The sequence below is a fragment of the Marmota flaviventris genome, chromosome 2 (assembly GCF_047511675.1).
Source record: "Marmota flaviventris isolate mMarFla1 chromosome 2, mMarFla1.hap1, whole genome shotgun sequence".
NCBI classification, from domain to species: domain Eukaryota; kingdom Metazoa; phylum Chordata; class Mammalia; order Rodentia; family Sciuridae; genus Marmota; species Marmota flaviventris.
In genome coordinates, this window is record NC_092499.1 from 154383013 (window position 1) to 154406096 (window position 23084).

Sequence of the window (23084 nt, forward strand, 5' to 3'; positions counted from 1 at the left end):
CATTTTGACACATCATTCTCATTCTTCTGGTTGTACATGATGTAGGAGCGCACTGGTTGTATAGTCGTATACGTACATAGGATATTAATGTCTGATTGATTCTACTATCCTTCTTACCCCCTCCCTTCACCCCTTCCTTCACTCCCCTCTGCCTAATCCAAAGTACCTCTATTCTTCCCTACCCCCCTATTGTGAATTAGCATCTGCATATCAGAAAAAACATTTGGCCTTTGATTTTTGGGGGCTTATTTTTCTTAATATGGTATTCTTTAGCTCCTTCCATTTATTGGGAGATGCCATAATTTTATGGTGACAGGAGGCCTGTGTTCCTTCTGGAGACTCTGGGGAAGATTCTGTTTCTTGCCCACTCATGTTGTTGGCAGAGTTCAAACACCCTTCAGTTGTGCTGTTTAAATATATGCAAGAGAATACTTTTATGAAAGCTGTTTTTTTTTCTCCCCCATTATCTTTCTTTCCCTTGTCTTTTTCTTCACCTATCTTAATTGAAACTGGAGAATTTATTTATTTTTGGTTTTATTCATTTATTAGCCATACGCATTCAAAACTGGGCAGGACATTGTTGTTTTCCTATTCAACATCACATTTCACAATAGGGAACTTTGGAGTAAAGAAATCAGCCTGAAGTTGCTTAGCTTGTAGTTAGGAAAGTAAAGATTGGCACCCAGGTTTCCACCTTTCTATACTATGCCTGAAACAGAGTTAAACGTGTTCAAGTATCAGAAGATTGTCCTTCTGTCAAAAGTCAAAGCACTGCCCTTAAATAAAATCTTTTTTGTTAAGTATGAATCTTGATTTTTTTTTCTTTGTCAACATTTTTTATTTCTTGATAGGAAAAAAATTTTCTACCTTAGGAGCTCATGATTTTATTTGGTGCAAGTTAATCTTAATAAGTGTTTAGTAAATTTGAATGCAGTTTGTGTAAGCAAATAATGATCCTGTGAGGTTTATTTTGTAGTAAGATGCCAAATGTTCTCACTTGTTTACCCAGTGAAAAATAATGTATGTGAGGACTGGTTCAGAAATATTTTAGTCACTACTGGTCATTTGTCCATAGCTTTTTTTGAGATTTCCAAGGCAGCTTTAAGATCTTCCCAAGATTTTAGGGGTGATGATTTGGAGTTTTAATTTTTTTAGATTCTATGTGACTGCCTTTAATATCTGTCAGATCTCTTCTACCAAGTAGACGAGCTGGATTTCTCTTTCAATTACTGAAGGTGGAATTTGCAAAATAATTGGGGAATTGGAGGCTCAGGCAGTTGTCAGGATTCTATTTGCTTCTTGAATTTTCTTTCTGTGTATCTGTATCTACCACCGCCCCCCCCCCCCCCGCCAATCCAACCCAGAGGATCCAACCTAGGGGATCAAACCCAGGGCCTCCTGCATGCTAAGCAAGTGCTCTAGCATGCAGCCACATCTCCAGCCCTCTCTATCATTTATCCCTGAGAATCTTAGAGAATATAGTATTGAGTGTTGTTGCTTTGAATCCTTGTACCAGGAAATCTTGACTTTTGAGAGAGATACCTATCTTCTCTGTAGATGAGTGTGTATCCTGCACATCATTAGAACTCTTTTCTTCCATTACTTTTTGTGCTCATCAATTCTTTGAGTTTGCTCTCTTTAAAACTCTGCTAAGATCTGGAAAATAACTGACCAGAGTATCTCATACAATTCAAGATATTTTAAAAAAGGACAAAGTCATGTTTGTCAATCCTAGTAATCAGTGTTAACCTTTAATCACAAGCCATAGAAGTTGGTGACCTATCAGTGGGAAACTGGGTATGTGGTCCTATTTCTGCATAAAGGGCCTTCAGATCACCCAAGCTTGTCACTGTGTAGAGCACTGTTGATTGCCTTTGTGTGTTATTTTTGGCAGCTCCTTTAGTGGTAGAGTTTTCCGGGTGACCTTCTTGATGCTGGCTGTCTTCCTTACTGTTCCCCTGCTTGGAGCCATGATGTTGTTGGAGTCTCCCATAGATCCCCAGCCTCTCAGGTGAGCCGCTTGTCATCCTCAGGAGGAGTTACTTGAGGAAATGTATTAGGCTGATGTAACTTCTGGGAAAGAAGGATGAATAAATTAATTTGGCCAAAAGGTAAGTTTCAAGAAATAGAACTGTATGATTTCCTTAGTACCTGTGTTTTCATGTTGGGTTGGATGTTACTCAGTATATGTGTGATATTATCTCTGTCATTGTTTCAAACCATGCACAAATTAAGGACAAAAATCAAAATAAGAGAAGCATAACAATTAGAGATATTGATGCTAACCCTGATTTATTTGAAGTGGCAAAAGAATATACCAGTGAAGATTAATTAAGTTACCTTGTTTAAATTTTATAATCAACTGAACTTTTTTTGAAAACTTGTAATTAATGTTCTGTTTTTCCTAAATTGCCTTTTTTCCAGTAGAGCTGTATGAGTAATATAGTGAATTATAACTTGTAAAAAGGAACCTTTGAAATATATTCTTATTCTGTATTTTATTTAGAGACAGGGTCTCACTGAGTTGCTTAGTACCTTAATTTTGCTCAGGCTAGCTTTGAACTTTCAATCCTCCTGCCTCAGCCTCCCCAGCCGCTGGGATTACAGGTATATTCCATCATGCCTGGCTCCAGCCCTTTTTATTTTTTATTTTCAGATAGGTTGCTGAGTTGCTTAGGGCCTCACTAAGTTGCTGAGGCTAGCCTCAAACTTGTGCTTCTCTCGCCTCAGTCTCCTGAGTAGCTGGGATTATAGGCATGCACCACTATACAGAGCCTGAAGTTTATTTTAAATGAGCAGACCATGTAAGGCTTCAAAAGCTTCAGTCAAGAATCATGCTTAATTATAGAGTGAATATAACATTTACAAATGAACAACATATTGTTATAAATAAAAATTAAGATTTTATATTGGATTCAATTCACTTAAAATGTATTCAGCACCTAGTATGCCTAAGTTCAGTACCCATTTGGATACAGAGACATAAAGAGGGCACAGTTCTGAGCTTAGATTGACATGTGTGGCAAGAGTCAATTTTTGTTGTTGGATTTAGAATTAATAAAGGAGCTGGGGATGTAGTTTAGTGGTAGAGTGCTTGCCTGGCAAGTGCAGGATTCTTGGTTTGACCCCCTGCATATATCTCTCTCTGTCTGTCTCTCTCTCTCACACATACACACAAACACACATACACCCCCACAGAGAGAGAGAGAGAGAGAGAGAGAGAGAGAGAGAATATCACTGACTAGAATTAGCAAAGGTACAAAGTATTGTGAAAACACAATGAGATTGAGAATAGACTATGGCTTTGTCAGTTCTGAGGGCGTAGCCTCTAATTCCTGGTATGCCAGCAGGTTCTCCAGTGTGGCTTTCTGCCTGAGCTACACTTGAGGACATTCTGAAACTTCTCTCCAAAGGACCTCTCTTGCTAACCCTTTTCAACATAGAGAAGGACGGCTCAGCCTACCCCAGTAGAAACTTTCTGGACCTTCTTTGATAATCCAGATGGCAAAGGAGAGTGAATAGTGTCCAGAGCTTGGGATCAGAAGTGCATTTTCAAGGGTCTACCCTTGAAAAGGGGGGAACAGCAGAGAGCTGAGAGGGGGAGGATGGGGCTTTAGTGACTGAAGTCCTTTGATCTCAGGGAAAGCAAGTTTATATGTAGAAAGCATGATGATGAAATGCCGTGGGAAGAGGGCCATGCAACTCTGCCAGAAACTGGGAGGAAACTTGGCCCAATAAGGATGTGATGTTGGGCAAAGAAAGTGCTCTCCATGGAGTAAATAAGCCTGTTGAGGAAGGAAGGGAGGAGAAGTGAAAAGAAACCATGTGACTGACAGGAATCTCTCCCATGGGCTCAGACAAGACTGACATGCTAAGAAATTGGGAGGATGGGCCCTAACTCATGGAGCAAAAGCCAAAGACCTGCTGAGAGTTCAGGAACAGCAGTGAACTGAGCTTTGGAGAAAATTCTAATGACAGCATTTTAAAAAGCCTCATTTAAAGCCTTGTTCAGGGCGAAACAAGCAAAAAAGAAGGAGACCCACTCAATGAGGCAAGTGGTGCTGTTACCACAATAGGTTTGGCAACTTTACCCTATCTCTCTGCAAGGCAGTTGGTGAGTGGCATGAAGGTAAACAGGACCTGGCCAGGAGGTGGCGCTGAGTGACTGATCAGCTACTGAAGTATATTTGTGAGGCTACCTCCAGAGCACTAGATGACCTCTCAAACATCAGAGACAACACAGAGAGCACATGGACCAGAAGCCTGGTGGGACAGAGAGGAGAGGAGTGGTAGCTCTTCCAGACTGGGTGATTATGCAGTTAATACTTATTGAGCAAAGTCATCAGGAAGGCTGCTAGGCTTTTCAAAAGATTGCCCCCAAAGTTACCTTCCTTTTCCATTGTGGGAGATCAGAGGAATGTCTATTCCAGACAGACCATATACAACATTTGATTTCTATAAGATGTTGATAAAGTCTTTGAAAGTCTGTTTGTCAATGTGGTGAGATGTGAGCAGGATGACAAAGCCATTATTAGTTGGTTTGTATAGATGTAAGAAAGCCAGCATCAGGGGCTGGGGATGTGGTTCAGTGGTAGAGTGCTTACCTAGCATGCACAAGGCCTTGGTTTTAATCCCCAACACTACACACACACACACACACACACACACACACAAAAAAAAAAAAAAGCATCAACTTAGTGATGCTCAGCCTCAGATAAGTGAGCCACCACCATGGGACTAGAATCGGTTTTCCTGAGATAGCTCTGCGAGGTTCCAGGTTGCTCCCTACTGCAGGAGGTCAGAATGTGAGGGACTCTGCTTCTCTCCTTCTCTCCTTCCTCTACAAATCTCTCATGGGCACTATATGTATTTAATTTATTATGCTCTTGATGTTCCTGATTACCCATAAGGTTTTTGCTACTTTTTAAGTTTATCATCTTTTCAGTTTTATAGTTTCACCCTAGAAATAAAATGTGTACTTCTGAAATATTGAAAAGGCTTTCATATGCTAATAGAATTGCTCTTTCTGTCATTTTTAAAAGTTACAGTAACAAAATCTGCTCTCCAAAGCACTGCTAAATATTTTTTGCCTTAAATTTTACTGTAACTGAAAAATTTATTTATTTTATTTATTTTTTGGTACTGGGAATTGAACCCAGTGGTGTTTTACCACTGAATTACGTCCCAGTCCTTTTTTTTTTTTTGCGAGAATGTTTGAGTTGTTGAGGGTCTCACTAAATTTCTGAGGCTGGTCTTAAACTTGTGATCCTTCTGCCTCAGCCTCCCAAGTTACTGTGATTATATGCATATGCCACCATACCTGACTGATAAATATATTTTTAAAAAGACTAGAAAAATCCATATTCTTCAGTGAAAAATAATCCTTTTGTTCCTCTCTGGATAGAAACTAAGTCCTTTCTCAGAGTTCTGGAGTATATACCCAAGTAGCTGCTGCTGAGCCAGTGTCTGCTTGGAGGGTGTGCCACAAGATTGTGTCCTGGACACATGCATTTGTGTGGGACAGACTTACTACATTTATAGTTGACAGAGTTGGCAAAGATATTTAGGAAGTTTGATCTCAGGGGGAAGATTGAAGTGTGATCCTGGTCAGGCAGAACCATGGGGAGAAATAGGATAAAAATTAGAAAATGAATGTGACTGTCATAGCTATTGAGTTAGCAAGAGTTAGCAGAGGTTCACTTGGCTTTAATAAGAATCCATACTGCCCTGTTGGCTGGGTGATACCCTGAGTCCCTGCCTGATTTGGGTTTCCTTTTGACTCCCTTTTGTTGAGACTGCTGCTGTCTGGCTGTTGGTATGGGGACCCTTTCTTGCTTGTTCTTTGCATAAGTTCTTTTTCTCATAAGTTTTTTTTTTAATTTTTTTTCTCCCCACTGAGATTATATTCAGGCTCTTTGTGAGCAGGAACATGTCCTATATGCTGATTCCACAAATACTTCTTGAATACTTCCTGTGGAAGAACTCAGCCCAAGTCCAAGGGCATGGTGGTAGAGATGTTGAGTGTTTCTGTCCCTGGGCTTTATGTGCTCAATATGCAGTTTACTCTGTACACTCACCTCAGGAGATGGACTTTCCCGAGGTTAAAATTGAACTCAGATGTGCACAACTCCTTAGCCAAAGCAGGCAGGACACTTTCACAAGTGCATGTTTGCTCTTTTCCTTTAGAAATTAAGCCCCCTGTTAACCTAAAAGTGTATTTCCTTACTGCAGGAAAAAGCCATTATTGGGAATAAGGAAAGGAGAGGGAATTTGATTTGGGGGTGGTGATGTTATCTGTGTCCTATGCAAGTGCTGACTTAGAGGTGGTGTCAGGGAGTGAAATGCTTTGATTGGAAAGTAGGTAGGATAGGAAGCTTTCCTATCATTCTACATCCTCAGCTATCCCTGTCCACCCTTGGTTCTTCCACACTGATGGGCAGGCTAAGAAACTACCTTGCTGGAGGGCAAGGTGGGAAGAGGATTTGGAAATATTTCTCTTTCCTACCCCCCAACAGTGTGCATTGGGAGCCTCCTGTGTGCCAGATTGGGTACTAGGTGCTTGGATGCAGCAGAATTAAACATGGAAAGGAATCCCTGATTTCATGAAATATCTGTTCTAGTGGACAATAAATATAGACAGACCATAAATATACCTGAAAAGTAAATTAAATAGTACATGAGAAGCTGACAAGTGCTATAAAAGAATAGAGCAGATAGGGGTCTGGACTCAGGGAACATGAAATTGGGTGTTCAGAGCAGGCCTTGCTAAGGAGGAACAAGGGGGAAAAGGAGCTTATAAGGGGTTTAATGTTCCAGGTAGAGGAAGAGCCAGGGAGAAACATCTAAAATGAGAAGTGCCTAGTGCAGACAAGACCCAGCACGGGGCCAGGGATGTAGCCTAGTGATAAGGGTTTCTGTCTAGCATGTGTACAAGTGCACATGTGCATGGCCCTGGGTTCCAACCCTAACACACACACACACACACACACACACACACACACACACACCCAACCAACCAGCCAAAGACCCAGCATGGAAGGTCTATTGTGAGTGGCACAGAGGGGATGTGGGAGGTTAATGGGGCTAGCCTGGGCAGCTCTAAGAGGCCACTTCAAGTACTGTGGCTCTTGGTGAGATGGGGCCATTGTGAGAATGAGCTGACATGACCTTCAATAAGCATTTTCCTTCTCGTATATTTTTACAGACAAATTCTTACAATTAATTATTTTACAGCTTTAAAGAACCCCCTATCTTGCTTGGTGTCCTGCAACCAAATACGAAGTTGCGACAGGCAGAAAGGCTATTTGAAAACCAACTTATTGGGCCAGAGTCCATAGTAAATATTGGAGGTAAGTAAACCCTAGGAACTGGAGTGACTTGGTTGCCTTCCAAGCTGTTGTTGCTCATATGGTTGGATTCTGTGGGAACAGCTGCAGGGGTTGGGTGGGGGGACCCTAGATGTGTTTCTTAGCTATGGACATCCTATGGGATGACCCAATGGGAGTGTTCTTTTTGCTGGTGTCCTGTGACCAGGTTGCAAGCTTTTTTAGCAAGGGGATGATTCTAAGTTTTTGTAGAGCACTTAATGTGCTCAGAGTGTTGTGAAAAGGAAAAGACAAAATGCAGACATTATGTTTAATTCATTAGATAGGTCTTACTTGACAGCACATCATTTCTTAGCTCATTTTGAAATGAAGAAGAATGTTTCTTAATATTTCCACTCTACTTAAGTGGGTACTGTCACACCTCCCTATACTTGAGAACACGAATTGGGTCTGGTTCAAATGCTTGCCTCTCTAGCAATATAGAACAAGGCATTTCTGTCTGTTAAATTGAGAATCAAGCTTGGGGTTAAAAAGGCACACTTTAACTGGTCAGGATTTCTGAGTAGTTTCTTTCAAAAATGCCTCTAGTCACCCTGAAGTCCAGTGTTTTCTGGGCAATGGCTGTGGGCATGTGCATCCAGTATACTTCTGTTTTATTCCTAATGCTAATCACCAACTGCTTCTCCAAAGATGTTTGAGCAACTTCTCTTGCCTAATCCCTGCTCTTTGACATGGGACCCCTAGGCTGGCCCTTTTGTGCAATCGTTGGGATAGATTTTGGCTGGCAAAAGTCAAAATTGTTTCAGGAAGAATAAGTACTTCATGATAGAACTTCATATTTATCTTAAAAAGAGAAATTGACATTTATTAGTAAATTTCACTATTTTTTTTTATGGAAAGTAAAATACTATAGTTTAAAACTGGGATCTGCAGGAGTTGAAGTGCAAGCTGGTGGCCTTTTCTTACCTCTCAAAGAGAGTGCTTGTCCTCTTTTCTCCATGTTGAAGGCTGGGTGGCATTTCTGGTTAGGCCCAGTGGGGACCTCTGGTTACATCCTTGTGGGTGTAAACCACAGGGAGGTCACCAGGGACCTGTTCTGCTGCCACTTCATTTGGAGGTTGTCCTGGAGATGGCTAGTTGCTTGCTGTTAGCGTTAGCAAAATGCTGGAGAAAAGCATTTACCAGTTAACATACTTAATTTTAAAGTAGACTTTATTTTTAAGAGCAATTTTAGGCTGACAACAGAATTGAACAGAAGGTACAGAGTTTTCCAGAAAAGTTTTTATCATGAATGGGTGTTAGTGTTGGGTTTTACCATGTGCTTTTCTTGCACTCTGCCCATCAGAGTGGTACCCACTTAGTCATCATTATCTCCCAGCATCTAGAATTTATATAAGGATTCACTTTTGGTGGTATATATTCTATGGGTTGGACAAATGTATTAACTATTATAGTATTATACAGAATATTTTCAATGCCCTAAAAATCTTTTGCACTCTCTGATTCATCTCTCTTTTTCTCTTAAACTCAGCATCCATTGATCTTTTTATTGTCTTCATAGTTTTGCCTTTTCCAGAATGCCATCTAGTTGGAATCATATAGTACATAGCCTTTTCAGATTGGCTTCTTTACTTAACAATATGCATTTGAGTTTCCTCCATTTCTTTTCTTTTTTTTTTTTTCCAGGAGCTCTGTTTATTTTATTTTATTTTATTTTTTTGCATTACAATTCTTTTTTTTTTTTAATTTTTTATTGTGGGTTGTTCAAAACATTACAAATTTCTTGACATATCATATTCCACACTTTGATTCAAGTGGGTTATGAACTCCCACCTTCACCCCATACACAGATTGCAGAATCACATCAGTTACACATCCATTGATTTACATATTGCCATACTAGTGTCTGTTGTGCTCCGCTGCCCTTCCCATCCTCCCCCCTCCCCCCTCCCCAACTCTCCCCTCCCCTCCCCTCCTCTCTCTCTACCCCCTCTACTGTATAACCCTGAGGGTCTCCTTCCATTACCATGCAATTTCCCTTCTCTCTCCCTTTCCCTCCCACCTCTCATCCCTGTTAAATGTTAATCTTCTTCTCCTGCTCTTCGTCCCTACTCTGATCTTAGTTACTCTCCTTATATCAAAGAAGACATTTGGCATTTGTTTTTTAGGGATTGGCTAGCTTCACTTAGCGTAATCTGCTCTAATGCCATCCATTTCCCTGTAAATTCTATGATTTTGTCATTTTTTAATGCAGAGTAATACTCCATTGTGTATAAATGCCACATTTTTTTTATCCATTCATCTATTGAAGGGCATCTAGGTTGGTTCCACAGTCTTGCTATTGTGAACTGTGCTGCTATGAACATCGATGTAGCAGTGTCCCTGTAGCATGCTCTTTTTAGGTCTTTAGGGAATAGACCAAGAAGGGGAATAGCTGGGTCAAATGGTGGCTCCATTCCCAGCTTTCCAAGAAATCTCCATACTGCTTTCCAAATTGGCTGCACCAATCTGCAGTCCCACCAGCAATGTACAAGTGTACCCTTTTCCCCACATCCTCGCCAGCACTTGTTGTTGTTTGACTTCATAATGGCTGCCAATCTTACTGGAGTGAGATGGTATCTTAGGGTGATTTTGATTTGCATTTCTCTGACAGCTAGAGATGGTGAGCATTTTTTCATGTACTTGTTGATTGACTGTATGTCCTCCTCTGAGAAGTGTCTGTTCAGGTCCTTGGCCCATTTGTTGATTGGGTTGTTTGTTCTCTTATTGTCTAATTTTTTGAGTTCTTTGTATACTCTGGATATTAGGGCTCTATCTGAAGTGTGAGGAGTAAAGATTTGTTCCCAGGGTGTAGGTTCCCTATTTACCTCTCTTATTGTTTCTTTTGATGAGAAAAAACTTTTTAGTTTGAGTAAGTCCCATTTGTTGATTCTAGTTATTAACTTTTGTGCTATGGGTGTCCTATTGAGGAATTTGGAGCCCGACCCCACCGACTGTAGATCGTAGCCAACTTTTTCTTCTATCAGACGGCGTGTCTCTGATTTGATATCAAGCTCCTTGATCCATTTTGAATTCACTTTTGTGCATGGCGAGAGAAAGGGATTCAGTTTCATTTTGTTGCATATGGATTTCCAGTTTTCCCAGCACCATTTGTTGAAGATGCTATCCTTCCTCCATTGCATGCTTTTAGCCCCTTTATCAAATATAAGATAGTTGTAGTTTTGTGGATTGGTTTCTGTGTCCTCTATTCTGTACCATTGGTCCACCCGCCTGTTTTGGTACCAGTACCATGCTGTTTTTGTTACTATTGCTCTGTAATATAGTTTGAAGTCTGGTATTGCTATACCGCCTGATTCACACTTCCTGCTTAGCATTGTTTTTGCTATTCTGGGTCTTTTATTTTTCCATATGAATTTCATGATTGCTTTCTCTATTTCTACAAGAAATGCCATTGGGATTTTGATTGGCAGTGCATTAAACCTATAGAGAACTTTTGGTAATATCGCCATTTTGATGATGTTAGTTCTGCCTATCCATGAACAGGGTATATTTTTCCATCTTCTAAGATCTTCTTCTATTTCTCTCTTTAGGGTTCTGTAGTTTTCATTGTATAAGTCTTTCACCTCTTTTGTTAGGTTGATTCCCAAGTATTTTATTTTTTTTGAGGATATTGTGAATGGAGTGGTTGTCCTCATTTCCATTTCAGAGGATTTGTCGCTGATATACAGGAATGCCTTTGATTTATGCGTGTTGATTTTATATCCTGCCACTTTGCTGAATTCATTTATTAGCTCTAATAGTTTCTTTGTAGAGCCTTTTGGGTCTGCTAGGTATAGAATCATATCATCTGCAAATAGTGATAATTTAAGTTCTTCTTTTCCTATTTTTATGCCTTTAATTTCTTTCGTCTGTCTAATTGCTCTGGCCAGTGTTTCGAGAACTATGTTGAACAGAAGTGGAGAGAGAGGGCATCCCTGTCTAGTTCCAGATTTTAGAGGGAATGCCTTCAGTTTTTCTCCATTCAGAATGATGCTAGCGTGAGGCTTAGCATAGATTGCTTTTACAATATTGAGGTATGTTCCTGTTATCCCTAGTTTTTCTAGAGTTTTGAACATAAAGGGATGCTGTACTTTGTCTAATGCTTTTTCCGCATCTATCGAGATGATCATATGGTTCTTATTTTTAAGTCTATTGATGTGGTGAATAACATTTATTGATTTCCGTATATTGAACCAGCCTTGCATCCCAGGGATGAATTCTACTTGATCATGGTGCACAATTTTTTTGATATGTTTTTGTATCCGATTCGCCAGAATTTTATTGAGGATTTTTGCATCTAGGTTCATTAGAGATATTGGTCTGTAGTTTTCTTTCTTTGAAGTGTCTTTGTCTGGTTTAGGTATCAGGGTGATGTTGGCCTCATAGAATGAATTTGGAAGTTCTCCCTCTTTTTCTATTTCCTGAAGTAGCTTGAGAAGTATTGGTATTAGTTCTTCTTTAAAGGTTTTGTAAAATTCTGCTGTATACCCATCCGGTCCTGGGCTTTTCTTAGTTGGTAGTCTTTTTATGGTTTCTTCTATTTCCTCAATTGATCTTGGTCTGTTTAGGTTTTCTATATCCTCCTGACTCAATCTGGGCAGATCATATGACTTAAGAAATTTATCTATGCCTTCACTATCTTCTAATTTATTGGAGTATAAGGATTCAAAATAGTTTTTGAATATCTTCTGTATTTCTGAAGTGTCTGTTGTGATATTGCCTTTTTCATCCCGTATGCTAGTAATTTGAGTTCTCTCTCTTCTTCTCTTCGCTAGCATCGCTAAGGGTCTGTTGATTTTGTTTATTTTTTCAAAGAACCAACTTTTAGTTTTGTCAATTTTTTCAATTGTTTCTTTTGTTTTGATTTCATTAATTTCAGCTCTGATTTTCATTATTTCTTGTCTTCTACTTCTTTTGCTGTTGTTTTGCTCTTCTTTTTCAAGGATTTTGAGATGAAGTATGAGATCATTTATTTGTTGTTTTTTTCTTTTTTTAAGGAATGAACTCCAAGCAATGAATTTTCCTCTTAGAACTGCTTTCAATGTGTCCCATAGATTCCGATATGTTGTGTCTGTGTTTTCATTTATCTCTAAGAATTTTTTAATTTCCTCCTTGATGTCTTCTATAACCCATTGATCATTCAGTAACCTATTGTTCATTCTCCAAGTGAAGTATGCTTTTTCCTTCCTTCTTTTATCGTTGATTTTCAGTTTCATTCCATTATGATCAGATAAGATGCATGGTATTATCTCTACTCCTTTATATTGTCTAAGAGTTGCCCTGTGACATATGATCTATTTTTGAGTAGGATCCATGTGCTGCTGAGAAAAAAGTGTAACTGCTTGATGTTGGGTGGTATACTCTATATATGTCAATTAGGTCTAGGTTATTAATAGTGTTATTGAGTTCTATAGTTTCCTTATTCAACTTTTGTTTGGAAGATCTGTCCAGTGGCGAGAGAGGTGTGTTGAAGTCTCCCATGATTATGGTATGGTGGTCTATTAGACTCTTGAACTTGAGAAGAGTTTGTTTGACGAACATAGCTGCACCATTGTTTGGGGCATAAATATTAATGATTGTTATGTCTTGTTGGTGTATGGTTCCCTTAAGCAGTATGTAGTGTCCCTCTTTATCCCTTTTGATTAACTTTGGCTTGAAATCTATTTTATTTGAGTATGGACACTCCTGCTTGTTTCCGAAGTCCATATGAGTGATATGATTTTTCCCAACCTTTCACCTTCAGCCTATGTATGTCTTTTCCTATCAAATGCATCTCCTGTAGGCAGCATATTGTTGGGTCTTGTTTTGTGATCCATTCTACTAGCCTGTGTCTCTTAATTGGTGACTTTAAGCCATTAACATTTAGGGTTATTATTGAGATATGGGTTGTTTTTCCAGCCATATTTGTTTATTTCTGTTACTAAACATGGTTTGTTTTCCTCTTTGATTATTTTCGCCCCCTTTACTGTCCTACCTCCCACTGTTGGTTTTCATTGTTATTTTCCATTTCCTCTTCCTGTAATGTTTTGGCGAGGATGTTTTGAAGAGATGGTCTTCTAGCTGCAAATTCCTTTAACTTTTGTTTATCGTGGAAGGTTTTAATTTCATCTTCCATCCTGAAGCTTAATTTCGCTGGATACACAATTCTTGGTTGGAACCCATTTTCTTTCAGTGTTTGAAATATGTTATTCCAGGATCTTCTAGCTTTCAGAGTCTGTGTTGAAAGATCAGCTGTTCTCCTGATTGGCTTACCCCTAAATGTAATCTGCTTCCTTTCTCTTGTAGCTTTTAAAATTCTCTCCTTATTCTGTATGTTGGGCATCTTCATTATAATGTGTCTAGGTGTGGATCTCTTATGATTTTGCACATTCGGCGTCCTGTAGGCTTCTAGGATTTGGGATTCTGTCTCATTCTTCAAGTCTGGGAAGTTTTCTCGTATTATTTCATTGAATAGACTGCTCATTCCTTTGGTTTGGACCTCTGTACCTTCCTGTATCCCAATGACTCTTAAGTTTGGTCTCTTAATGTTATCCCATATTTCTTGGATGTTCTGCTCATGATTTCTTAACAGTCTTGCTGAGCTGTCTATGTTCTTTTCCAGTTGAAATACTTTGTCTTCATTGTCTGATGTTCTATCTTCTAAGTGTTCTACTCTGCTGGTAGTATTCTCCATTGAGTTTTTAAGTTGGTTTATTGCTTCCTGCATTTCTAGGATTTCTGTTTGTTTGTTTTTTATAACCTCTATCTCCCCGTATAGTTGATCCTTTGCTTCCTGGATTTGTTTGCGTAATTCATTGTCGAAGTGATCTTTCATTGTCTGATTTTGCTGTTTAATGTCTTCCTTGATTCTCCAGATCATCTGAAGCATGTATATCCTGAATTCTTTATCTGGCATTCCATCTGCTGCAGCTGTCACCTCTTCTAAAGTTGTGTTGACCTGCATTGCTTGTGGTCCTTTCTTTCCTTGTCTTTTCATACTGCTTGCGTATCTTTCCTGCAGGCGCGGGCGGCGGCTCTGCTCTCTCCTTATTCCAATTGGGGTGTCGTGGCTACCATGCCGGCAGGTCACTGGGCCTGTTCTGGGCGCTGGCGGTGGCTCTGTTCTGCCCCTACTCCAATTGGGGTGACGAGTGTACCACGCCGGCAGGCCACCGGGCCTGATCCGCCGGTCGGTTGCAGGTTTGCCTACCCTGCAGGCGCGGGCGGCGGCTCTACTCTGCCCCTACTCCAAATGGGGTGACGTGTCTGTCGTACCGGCAGGCCACTGGGCCTGTCCCGCTGGTCGGTCGCAGATCTGCCCACCTTTCGGGCACGGGTGGAGGCTCTGCTCTGCCCCTACTCCCATTAGGGTGTCGTGACTACCCCGCCTGCAGGACGCTGGGCCTGTTCCTGGCACGGGCGGCGACTCTGCTCTGCCCCTACTCCAATTAGGGTGGTGTGTGTACCACGCCGGCAGGCTTCTGGGCCTGATCCGCCGGTCTGTTGCAGGTCTGCCTACCTTGGAGGCGCGGGCGGCGGATCTGCCCTGCCCCTCCTACCACGCCTGCGGACCCCTGGGCCTGATCTGCAGGTTGGTCATAGGTCTGCTCACCCTGCGGGCACAGGTGGCGATTCCGCTCCTCCCCCACTCCAATTGGGGTCACGTGACCACCACACCGGCAGGGCCTGATCCGGGCGTGGGAGAAGGATCTGCTCTGCCCCTACTCCAGTTGGGGTGACGTGTGTACCACACTGGCAAGCCACTGGGCCTGACCCGCCAGTCTGTCACAGGTCTGTTTACCTTGCAAGCGTGAACGGCGGCTCTGCCCTGCCCCCCCTACCACCCCCATGTACCACTGGGTCGCGGGTCTGCCCACCTTGAGGGTGCGTGTGGCGGCTCCGCTCTGCCCCCTCTACAATTGGGGTCACGCGGTCACCACGCTGGCGAGCCGCTGGGCCTGCTCCGGGCGCTGGCGGAGGCCCGGCTCCTCCCCTCTGGCTCGACGACAAATTGAGGAGACTCGGGTGTCTGTGCCTCACCCCCCCTACCAGGAGACCAACTGTTTCTGTCACCGCTGGTATTGATGAAGTTCTCTCCTCCGCCGCTTTCTGATGACATCAGATCTCTGCCATGTTGGTATCCTATGCGAATGGCAGCATTTCGTTCCCCTTGCCGGGCAACCAAAGCAACGGGTGAGTCCTGACCGGCCCTCAGCAGGACCCGGACCGAGAAGCAGTTTCCGTGGGCTCCTAGCCCCGGGCCAGGGAAGTTCCGGGAGCTGGAACTCGGCCGCTCCGTGCTTGGTGTAAGCTCCTATAAGTGTAGGCTCCAAGAAGCAGTCCCCACGGGCTCAGTTCCGGGAGCCGGAATTCGGCCGCTTAGTGCTTGGTGTATGCTCTGATAGGAGCAGGGTCCAAGAGGCAGCCTCCGCAGGCTCCGCGGCCCTGGGCCAGGGCGGTTCCGGGACGGTTCCGGGAGCCGGAACTCGGCCGCCCCGCCATCCGCTCGGTGTTCGCTCCGATAAGATCAGGTTCTAAGAAGCACCCAGGCACTGAACCCTAGCAATCTGTCTGCAAGCCGCAGGCGAATTGCAGCCTGAAATTACCTGTTCTATGGCTGAATGAGCCTCGGTCAGTCGAAAACAGGTATGGTGAAGTCAGCTTTCTAACATGGTGGCTGCTGGCCTCCTCTGTGGTCTGACCGGTGTGGAGAACCGAGATGGACCGCTTCCTTCCCCCGTCTCGAACCCAGAATTCAGCCCTGAGTATGGTGCTTGCACGGCTGGCAGAAACTGCAGCGCTGTATCCTTGCGTCGCTATCTCCTCGTTTCCCAGAGCGCGCTGCAGACTCTAGCCGCGGGGCGATTTGCTGAATAAGCAGTGTTACCCTCCGTGCGACAAACCTCTCGCGTTTGAGTCCCCGTAGCCAATCCTCGTGCGATGGAAATCCTTCCTCCAGGTTCCGGAGCACCCCACTATTGCTGGAAATTCCTAACAAGATATCCTTTAGCCGTCCTGACTTGTCATACTCCCACACAGTGAAGCAGCACACGGGGGCAATGCACTCCCCTCGCCGCCATCTTCCCATCCTCCTCCATTTCTTTTTTGGTTGCTAGCTCATTTCTTTTTAGCATTGAATCATATTCCATTGACTGGGTGTACCAGAGTTATTTATCCATTTGCTATGATGGACATGTGGTTGTTTCCAAGTTTTTTCAATTATGAATAAGATTGATATAAATATCTGTGTGCTGATTTTTTTTTGTGTGTGTGTGTGGATGTAAGTATTTCAGTTCATTTGGGTAAATACCAAGGAGCATAAAGGGTGGATCACAAGGTAAGAGTAAGTTTAGTTTTATAAAAACAAAAACAAAACAAAAAACCTTCAAACTATCTTACAAAGTGATTGTATCATTTGTCATTCCTGTTAGCAGTGAGTGAGCATTCCTGATGCTCTACATCCTTGTCAGTATTTTTCATTGTCAGTGTTTTGGATATTGGCCTTTTTGAACTTGTTTTTATTTGTATTTTTTCTCATGACATGGGATATTGAGCATCTTTTCATGTGCTTACTTGGCACATGTAGATCTTCTTTGATAAGGTGTCTGTTCAGGTCCTTTGATCATTTTTAAAAAAAAATTTTTTTTTAAATTGTTGATAGATCTTTATTTTATTTATTTGTTTATATGTGGTGCTGAGGATTGAACCCAGTGCCTCACACATGCCAAAGCAAGTGCGCTACCGCTGAGCCACAGCCACAGCCCCTGAGCCACAGCCACAGCCCCTGATCATTTTTGTAATTGGATTGTTTATTTCCTCATTTTTGAATTTTAAGATTTCTTTGATAGCCTGTTTGGAGGTTCTAGCAGGGGAACAGCTACTCTTATACCCTGACCAAAGAACTATCCTCTTCTATCAGGGAAGGTTATCCTCTTTAATAGAGCAGCTGCTTTGGGAGGGATGCACATGGAGTGGTGAGGGAGGAAGAGGACACCTGCCTAGCCAGCCAGATTAGCCAGATCTAACCTGGTGATCAATGAAGATCATATCACCCTCACATCCTTTAGGAGTTTTTTTTTTGTTTTGGATAACAGGTTTGTTGTTGTTGTTGTTGTTTGTTTGTTTATCAGATGTATTTACAAATATTTTCTCCCAGGCTGTGGCTTGTCTTGTCATTTTCTTGACAATGTCTTTCACAGAACAGATGTTTTTAATTTTAATGCAGTCTAGCTTGTCAATTATTTCTTCATGGATCATGCCTTAAAAGTTATCATCATACCCAAGGCCACCTAGATTTTACCCTATGTTGTCTTCTGGAATTTTTATCATTTTGCATTTCACATTTAGGTCTGTGGTCCATTTTGAGTTAATTTTGTAAAGTGTGTAAGATCTGTGTCTAGATTAACTTTTTTAAAAAAATTTATTTCTTACATACATGACAGTAAATTAACTTTTTTGCATGTCCAGTTTTAGCACTACTGTTTTCTCCAGTGTATTGGCTCTGCTCCTTTGTCAACTATCAGTTGATTATGTTTATATAGATCTATTCCTGGGCCCTTCGTTCTGTTTCATTGACCTATTTGTGTAGCCTTTTGCTAATAACAGATTGTCTTGATTGTGATGGCTTTATAGTGAATATTGAAGTTGGGCATTGTCAATCTTTGGAATTTATTCTTCTCCTTTAATATTATGTTGGCTCTTTTAGGTCTTTTGCCTTTCCATGTAAACTTTAGGATCAGTTTGTTGGTATTCACAAAATAACTTGCTGGGATTTTGATTGGGCTTGCATTGAATTTGTGCTCAATTTAGGAAGAACTGACATCTTAATAATGTTGAATCTTCCTATCCATGAGCATGGAGTATTGCCCCTTTTAGTTTCTTTTTTTAAAAATTATTTTAATCAGTCTCATGTTGAAAGGAGTTCTTTATCAATTTGAGGAAGTTTCCCACTATTCCTAGCTTGCTGAGAGCCTTTTTTTTTTTTTTTTAAATATCATAGATGGATACTAGATTTTGTTGGATTCTTTTTCTGAATCAATTATTATGATCATGTGATTTTTCTTTTTTAGCCTATTGATTTTTGAATGTTGAACCAGCCTTACATACCTGGGATAAATTCCACACGGTTGTGATGTATAGCCTTTTTTATACATTGTTGGATTTGATTTTGTTGAGGATCTTTGTGTATATGTTCATGTGAGAGAATGGTTTATAATTTTCTCATAATATTTTTTCTGGCTTTAGTATTTGGGTTCATGTTGGACTCATGGAATGAGTTAGGAAGTATTCTATCTGCTTTTATCTACTGAAAGAAATTTTAGAAAATTGGTTGTAATTTCTTAAACGTTTGGCAGAATTCACCAGTGAACTCCTCTAAGCCTGATGCTTTCTCTCTTGAAAGGTTGTTAATTATCAATTCAATTTCTTTGATAGATACAGGATTATTCATTTTCTATTTCTTCTTGTGTAGTGTTGGCAGATTGTGTCTTTCAAGGAATTGAATTGGTCCATTTCATCCAGGTTGTCAAATTTGTGAACATTATTGTTTGTAGTATTATCCTTTTGTGATGTTTCCTCTTTTGTTTCTGATGAATTTAGTTTACTTGTCTTTTTCTAGTTTCCTAAGTTGAAAACTTAAAGAGTATTAATTTTAAATATTTTTCTTTTCTAATATATTTGTTCAATATGACATTTTCCTTTGAATACCATTTTCACTGTATCCCACAAATTTTGATAAGTTGTATTTTCATTTTTATTCAGTTCAAAATATTTTTAATTTCTCATGAGATTTCTTCATTGACCCATATTTTATTTCAAAATTTTATTTGTTGTGTATTTTGACATTATACATACATGGATTAGAAGTTCCCAATCTGTGATCATTCATGGTATGGAGTTACACTGGTCTTGTTCATCTTAATATCTGAATATAAGAAAGTTATGTCTGATTCATTCTACTGTCTTTTCTATTCCCATTCCCCCTCCCTGCCCTTCATTCCCTTTTGTCTAATCCAATGAACTTCTATTCCCCCTGCCCTTATTGTGTGTTAGCATTCATGTATCAGAGAGAATTTAGCCTTTGGTTTTTTGGGATTGGCTTATTCCAGTTATCATGATAGTCTCCAGTTCCATTTATTTACTGGAAAATGTCATAATTGCATTCTTCTTATGGCTGAGCAATATTCCACTGTGTGTGTGTGTGTGTGTGTGTGTGTATCACATTTTCTTTATTCATTCATCTGTTGAAAGGCACCTAGGTTGATTCCATAGATAGCTTACCTATTGTGAATTGAGCTGCTATAAACATTGATATGGCTGTGTCACCATAGTATGCTGATTTTAAGTCCTTTGGATGTATACCAAGGAGTGGGATAACTGGGTCAAATGGTGGTTCAATTTCAAGTTTTCTGAGGAATCTTCATACTGCTTTCCAGAGTGGTTGCACCAATTTGCAGTCCCACCAACGATTTATGAGTGTACCTTTTTCCCCACATCCTCACCAACATTTATTGTTACTTGCGTTCTTGATAGTACCGTTCTGACTGGAGTAAGATGAAATATCACTGTAGTTTTAATTTGCATTTCTCTAATTGCTAGAGATGTTGAACTTTTTTTTCATATATTTGTTGACCAGTCATATTTCTTTTTCTGTGAAGTGTCTATTCAGTTCCTTTGCCCATTTATTGATTGGGTTATTTGTTTTTTTGGTGTTAAGTGTTTTGAGTTCTATTTTGGTACCAGGGATTGAACCCAGGGCACTTAACCATTGAGCCACATCCCCAGCCCTTTTTTAATATTTTGTTTGGAGACAGGGTCTCACTGAATTGTTTAGGGCCTCACTAAGTTGCTGAGGCTGGCTTTGAACTCAAGATCTTCCTGCCTCAGCCTCCCGAGCTGCTGGTATTACAGGTGTGTACCACTGCACTCAGCTTGAATTCTTTATATATCTTGGAGATTAGTGTTCTATGTGAGGTGAAGGTGGCAAAGACTTTCTTCCATTCCATAGGCTCTGTGTTCATGTTCTTGCTGTGAAGAAGCTTTTTAGTTTGATACCATCCCATTTATTGGTTCTTGATTTTACTTCTTGTGCTTTAGGAGTCTCATTGAGGAATTTGGGTCCTAAGCCAACAATGATGGATGTTTGAGCCTGTTTTTTCTTCTAGTAGGTCCAGGGTCTCTGGTCTAATGCCTAGGTCCTTGATCTACTTTGAGTTGCGTTTTGTATAGGGTGAGAGATAGGGGTCTAATTTCATTTTGCTACATGTGAATTTCCAGTTTTTCTAGCACCATTTGTTGAAGAGGCTATCTTTTCTCCAATGTATGTTTATGGCACCTTTGTCAAGAGTGAGATACCTGTATTTATGTGGATTTGTCTCTGTGTTTCTATTTTGTACCATTGGTCTTCATATCTGTTTTGGTGTCAATATCATGCTGTTTTTGTTACTATAGCTCTGTAGTATAATCTAAGATCTGGTATTGTGATGTATTCTTTTAAATTTGCTAAGGTATGTTTTATGATCCAGAATGTGGTCTATGTTGGTGAGTGTTCTATATGAGTTTGAGAAGAATGTATACATTTGGGCTTTGGTATGTTCCAGGAATTGGTTCTAGGACCTCCATAGATACCTAAATCTGCAGATGCTCAAGTCCCTTTTATGAAATGACATGGAATTTGCATATCACCTATGCATATTCTGCCATGTATTTTAAGTTGTCTCTAGATTACCTATCATACCTAAAACAATGTAAATATCACATAAGTAGTTGTTGCATTGTATAGGAAATAATGACAAGAAAAAGTATGTTCATGTTCATCATAGACACTTTTTTTCCCCAAATATATTTTTTTAATATTTATTTTTTAGTTTTAGGTGGACACAATATCTTTATTTTACATTTATTGTGCTGAGGTTCAAACCCAGGGCCTCATGCATGCTAAGCGAGCACTCCACCACTGAGCCACAATCCCAGCCCTCCCCAAATATTTTTGATCCATGGTTGGTTGAATTCACACATAGTAAACTCGTGAATAGGAAGATCTGAGTGTATTCTACCATTGTTGGATGAAATAATTAATTAGATGTCAATTAAATCTAGTATATTGGTGGGGCTGTTGAGTTTAACCTTGTTCTTAGCAATTTTCTGCTTACTGGGTAGAAGAAGGGGGTTGAAGTGTCATGATAGATCTTTTTTTTTAAATTTTTTATTGTTGGTTGTTCAAAACATTACAAATTTCTTGATATATCATATTTCACACTTTGATTCAAGTGGGTTATGAACTCCCATTTTTACCCCATATACAGATTGCAGAATTACATCAGTTACACATCCATTGATTTACATATTGCCATACTAGTGTCTGTTGTGTTCTGCTGCCTTTCCTATCCTCTACTATCCCCCCTCCCCTCCCCTCCCCTCCCCTCTTCTCTCTCTACCCCCTCTACTGTCATTCATTTCTCCCCCTTGTATTATTTTTCCCTTTCCCCTCACTTCCTCTTGTATGTACTTTTGTATAACCCTGAGGGTCTCCTTCCATTTCCATGCAATTTCCCCTTCTCTCTCCCTTTCCCTCCCACCTCTCATCCCTGTTTAATATTAATCTTCTTCTCCTGCTCTTCGTCCCTACTCTGTTCTTAGTTACTCTCCTTATATCAAAGAAGACATTTGGCATTTGTTTTTTAGGGATTGGCTAGCTTCACTTAGCATAATCTGCTCTAATGCCATCCATTTCCCTGCAAATTCTAATGATAGATCTTATTTCATCTTGCAGTTCTGACAGTTTTTGCCTTATATCTTTTGATGCTCTGTTGTGAGGCATATCCATATTAAAGATTGTTATGTCTTACATTATCATTATGTAATGCCCCTCTTTATCCCTGATAATTTTCCTTGCTCTGAAATCTGCTTTGTGTGAAATTAATATCGCTACTTCTATTTTCTTTTGATTAGTGGTAGTATGTCATGCTTTCTCCATCCCTGTACTTTTAATCTGTATGTGTCTTTTGTTAAAGTGGATGTGGTGGTACTCACCTGTAACCCCAGCAACTTGGTCGATTGAGGCAGGAGGATCACAAGTTCAGGACCAGCCTCAGCAACTCAGCAAGACCCTGTCTCAAAATTCAAAAATAAAAAGGACTGGAGATGTGGCTCAGTGGTAGAGCACCCTGGGTTCAATCCCCAGTACTGGGAAAAAAACAAAAAACCCAAAAACATTTTTTATGATTCAGTTTTCTCCCTAAGAGTATCAGTTAAAAAAATACACACACACACACACACACACACACACACAAATACACGTATATATATTAAAAACTTTTTATAGTGGTTGCCCTAGAGTTTACATGTTTAAATATATATCATTTAAAAACTGAAATGTTTAATGAATTTCGTATCATCCTTGCTTTAAGATATGCTAATCTTCTCTTTCTAATTTTAGTACCTATGTTGCCCAAATGAGCAGTTCTTCTTCTTTAGTAGGAAGTCATCGACATCAGCAGCAGATATTGCCTTGAGGTGAACATGCATCTGTGCCTCTGGGTCCTGAGTATCAGTCTAGACTTTCAGGACTAAGCAATAGCAGCCTCTCAGTTTTTATCACTGATTTTTGTGTGTTTTACCCTACCTGCATGGTCAGTATCAGACCCACATGCTAGTTCCCTAGGCCCCTGCAGTTTTGTCAGTGTAAGTTTAATTCTCAGACATCACCTCTTGTTCATCCTCAGAACTGCAATTTCATTTCAT

General features: G+C 40.4%; 1 protein-coding gene and 1 long non-coding RNA gene across 2 annotated transcripts in view; one reads left to right on the forward strand and one right to left on the reverse strand.

The window, feature by feature from the left end:
• Positions 1 to 23084, forward strand: part of Apmap (adipocyte plasma membrane associated protein) — a 40934-nt gene that overhangs the window by 6724 nt on the left and 11126 nt on the right. Inside the window, exons 2-3 of the mRNA XM_027920868.2 lie at positions 1895 to 2011; positions 7234 to 7349. Coding sequence (XP_027776669.2) covers positions 1895 to 2011; positions 7234 to 7349 — 233 coding nt within the window. The remainder of the gene's footprint in view (positions 1 to 1894; positions 2012 to 7233; positions 7350 to 23084) is intronic.
• Positions 1752 to 22453, reverse strand: LOC114079614 (uncharacterized). Its single transcript, XR_003580503.3, has 3 exons — positions 22374 to 22453; positions 8292 to 8489; positions 1752 to 2073 (listed from the first exon to the last, which is right to left on the reverse strand). It is a non-coding gene; the product is annotated as an uncharacterized lncRNA (long non-coding RNA).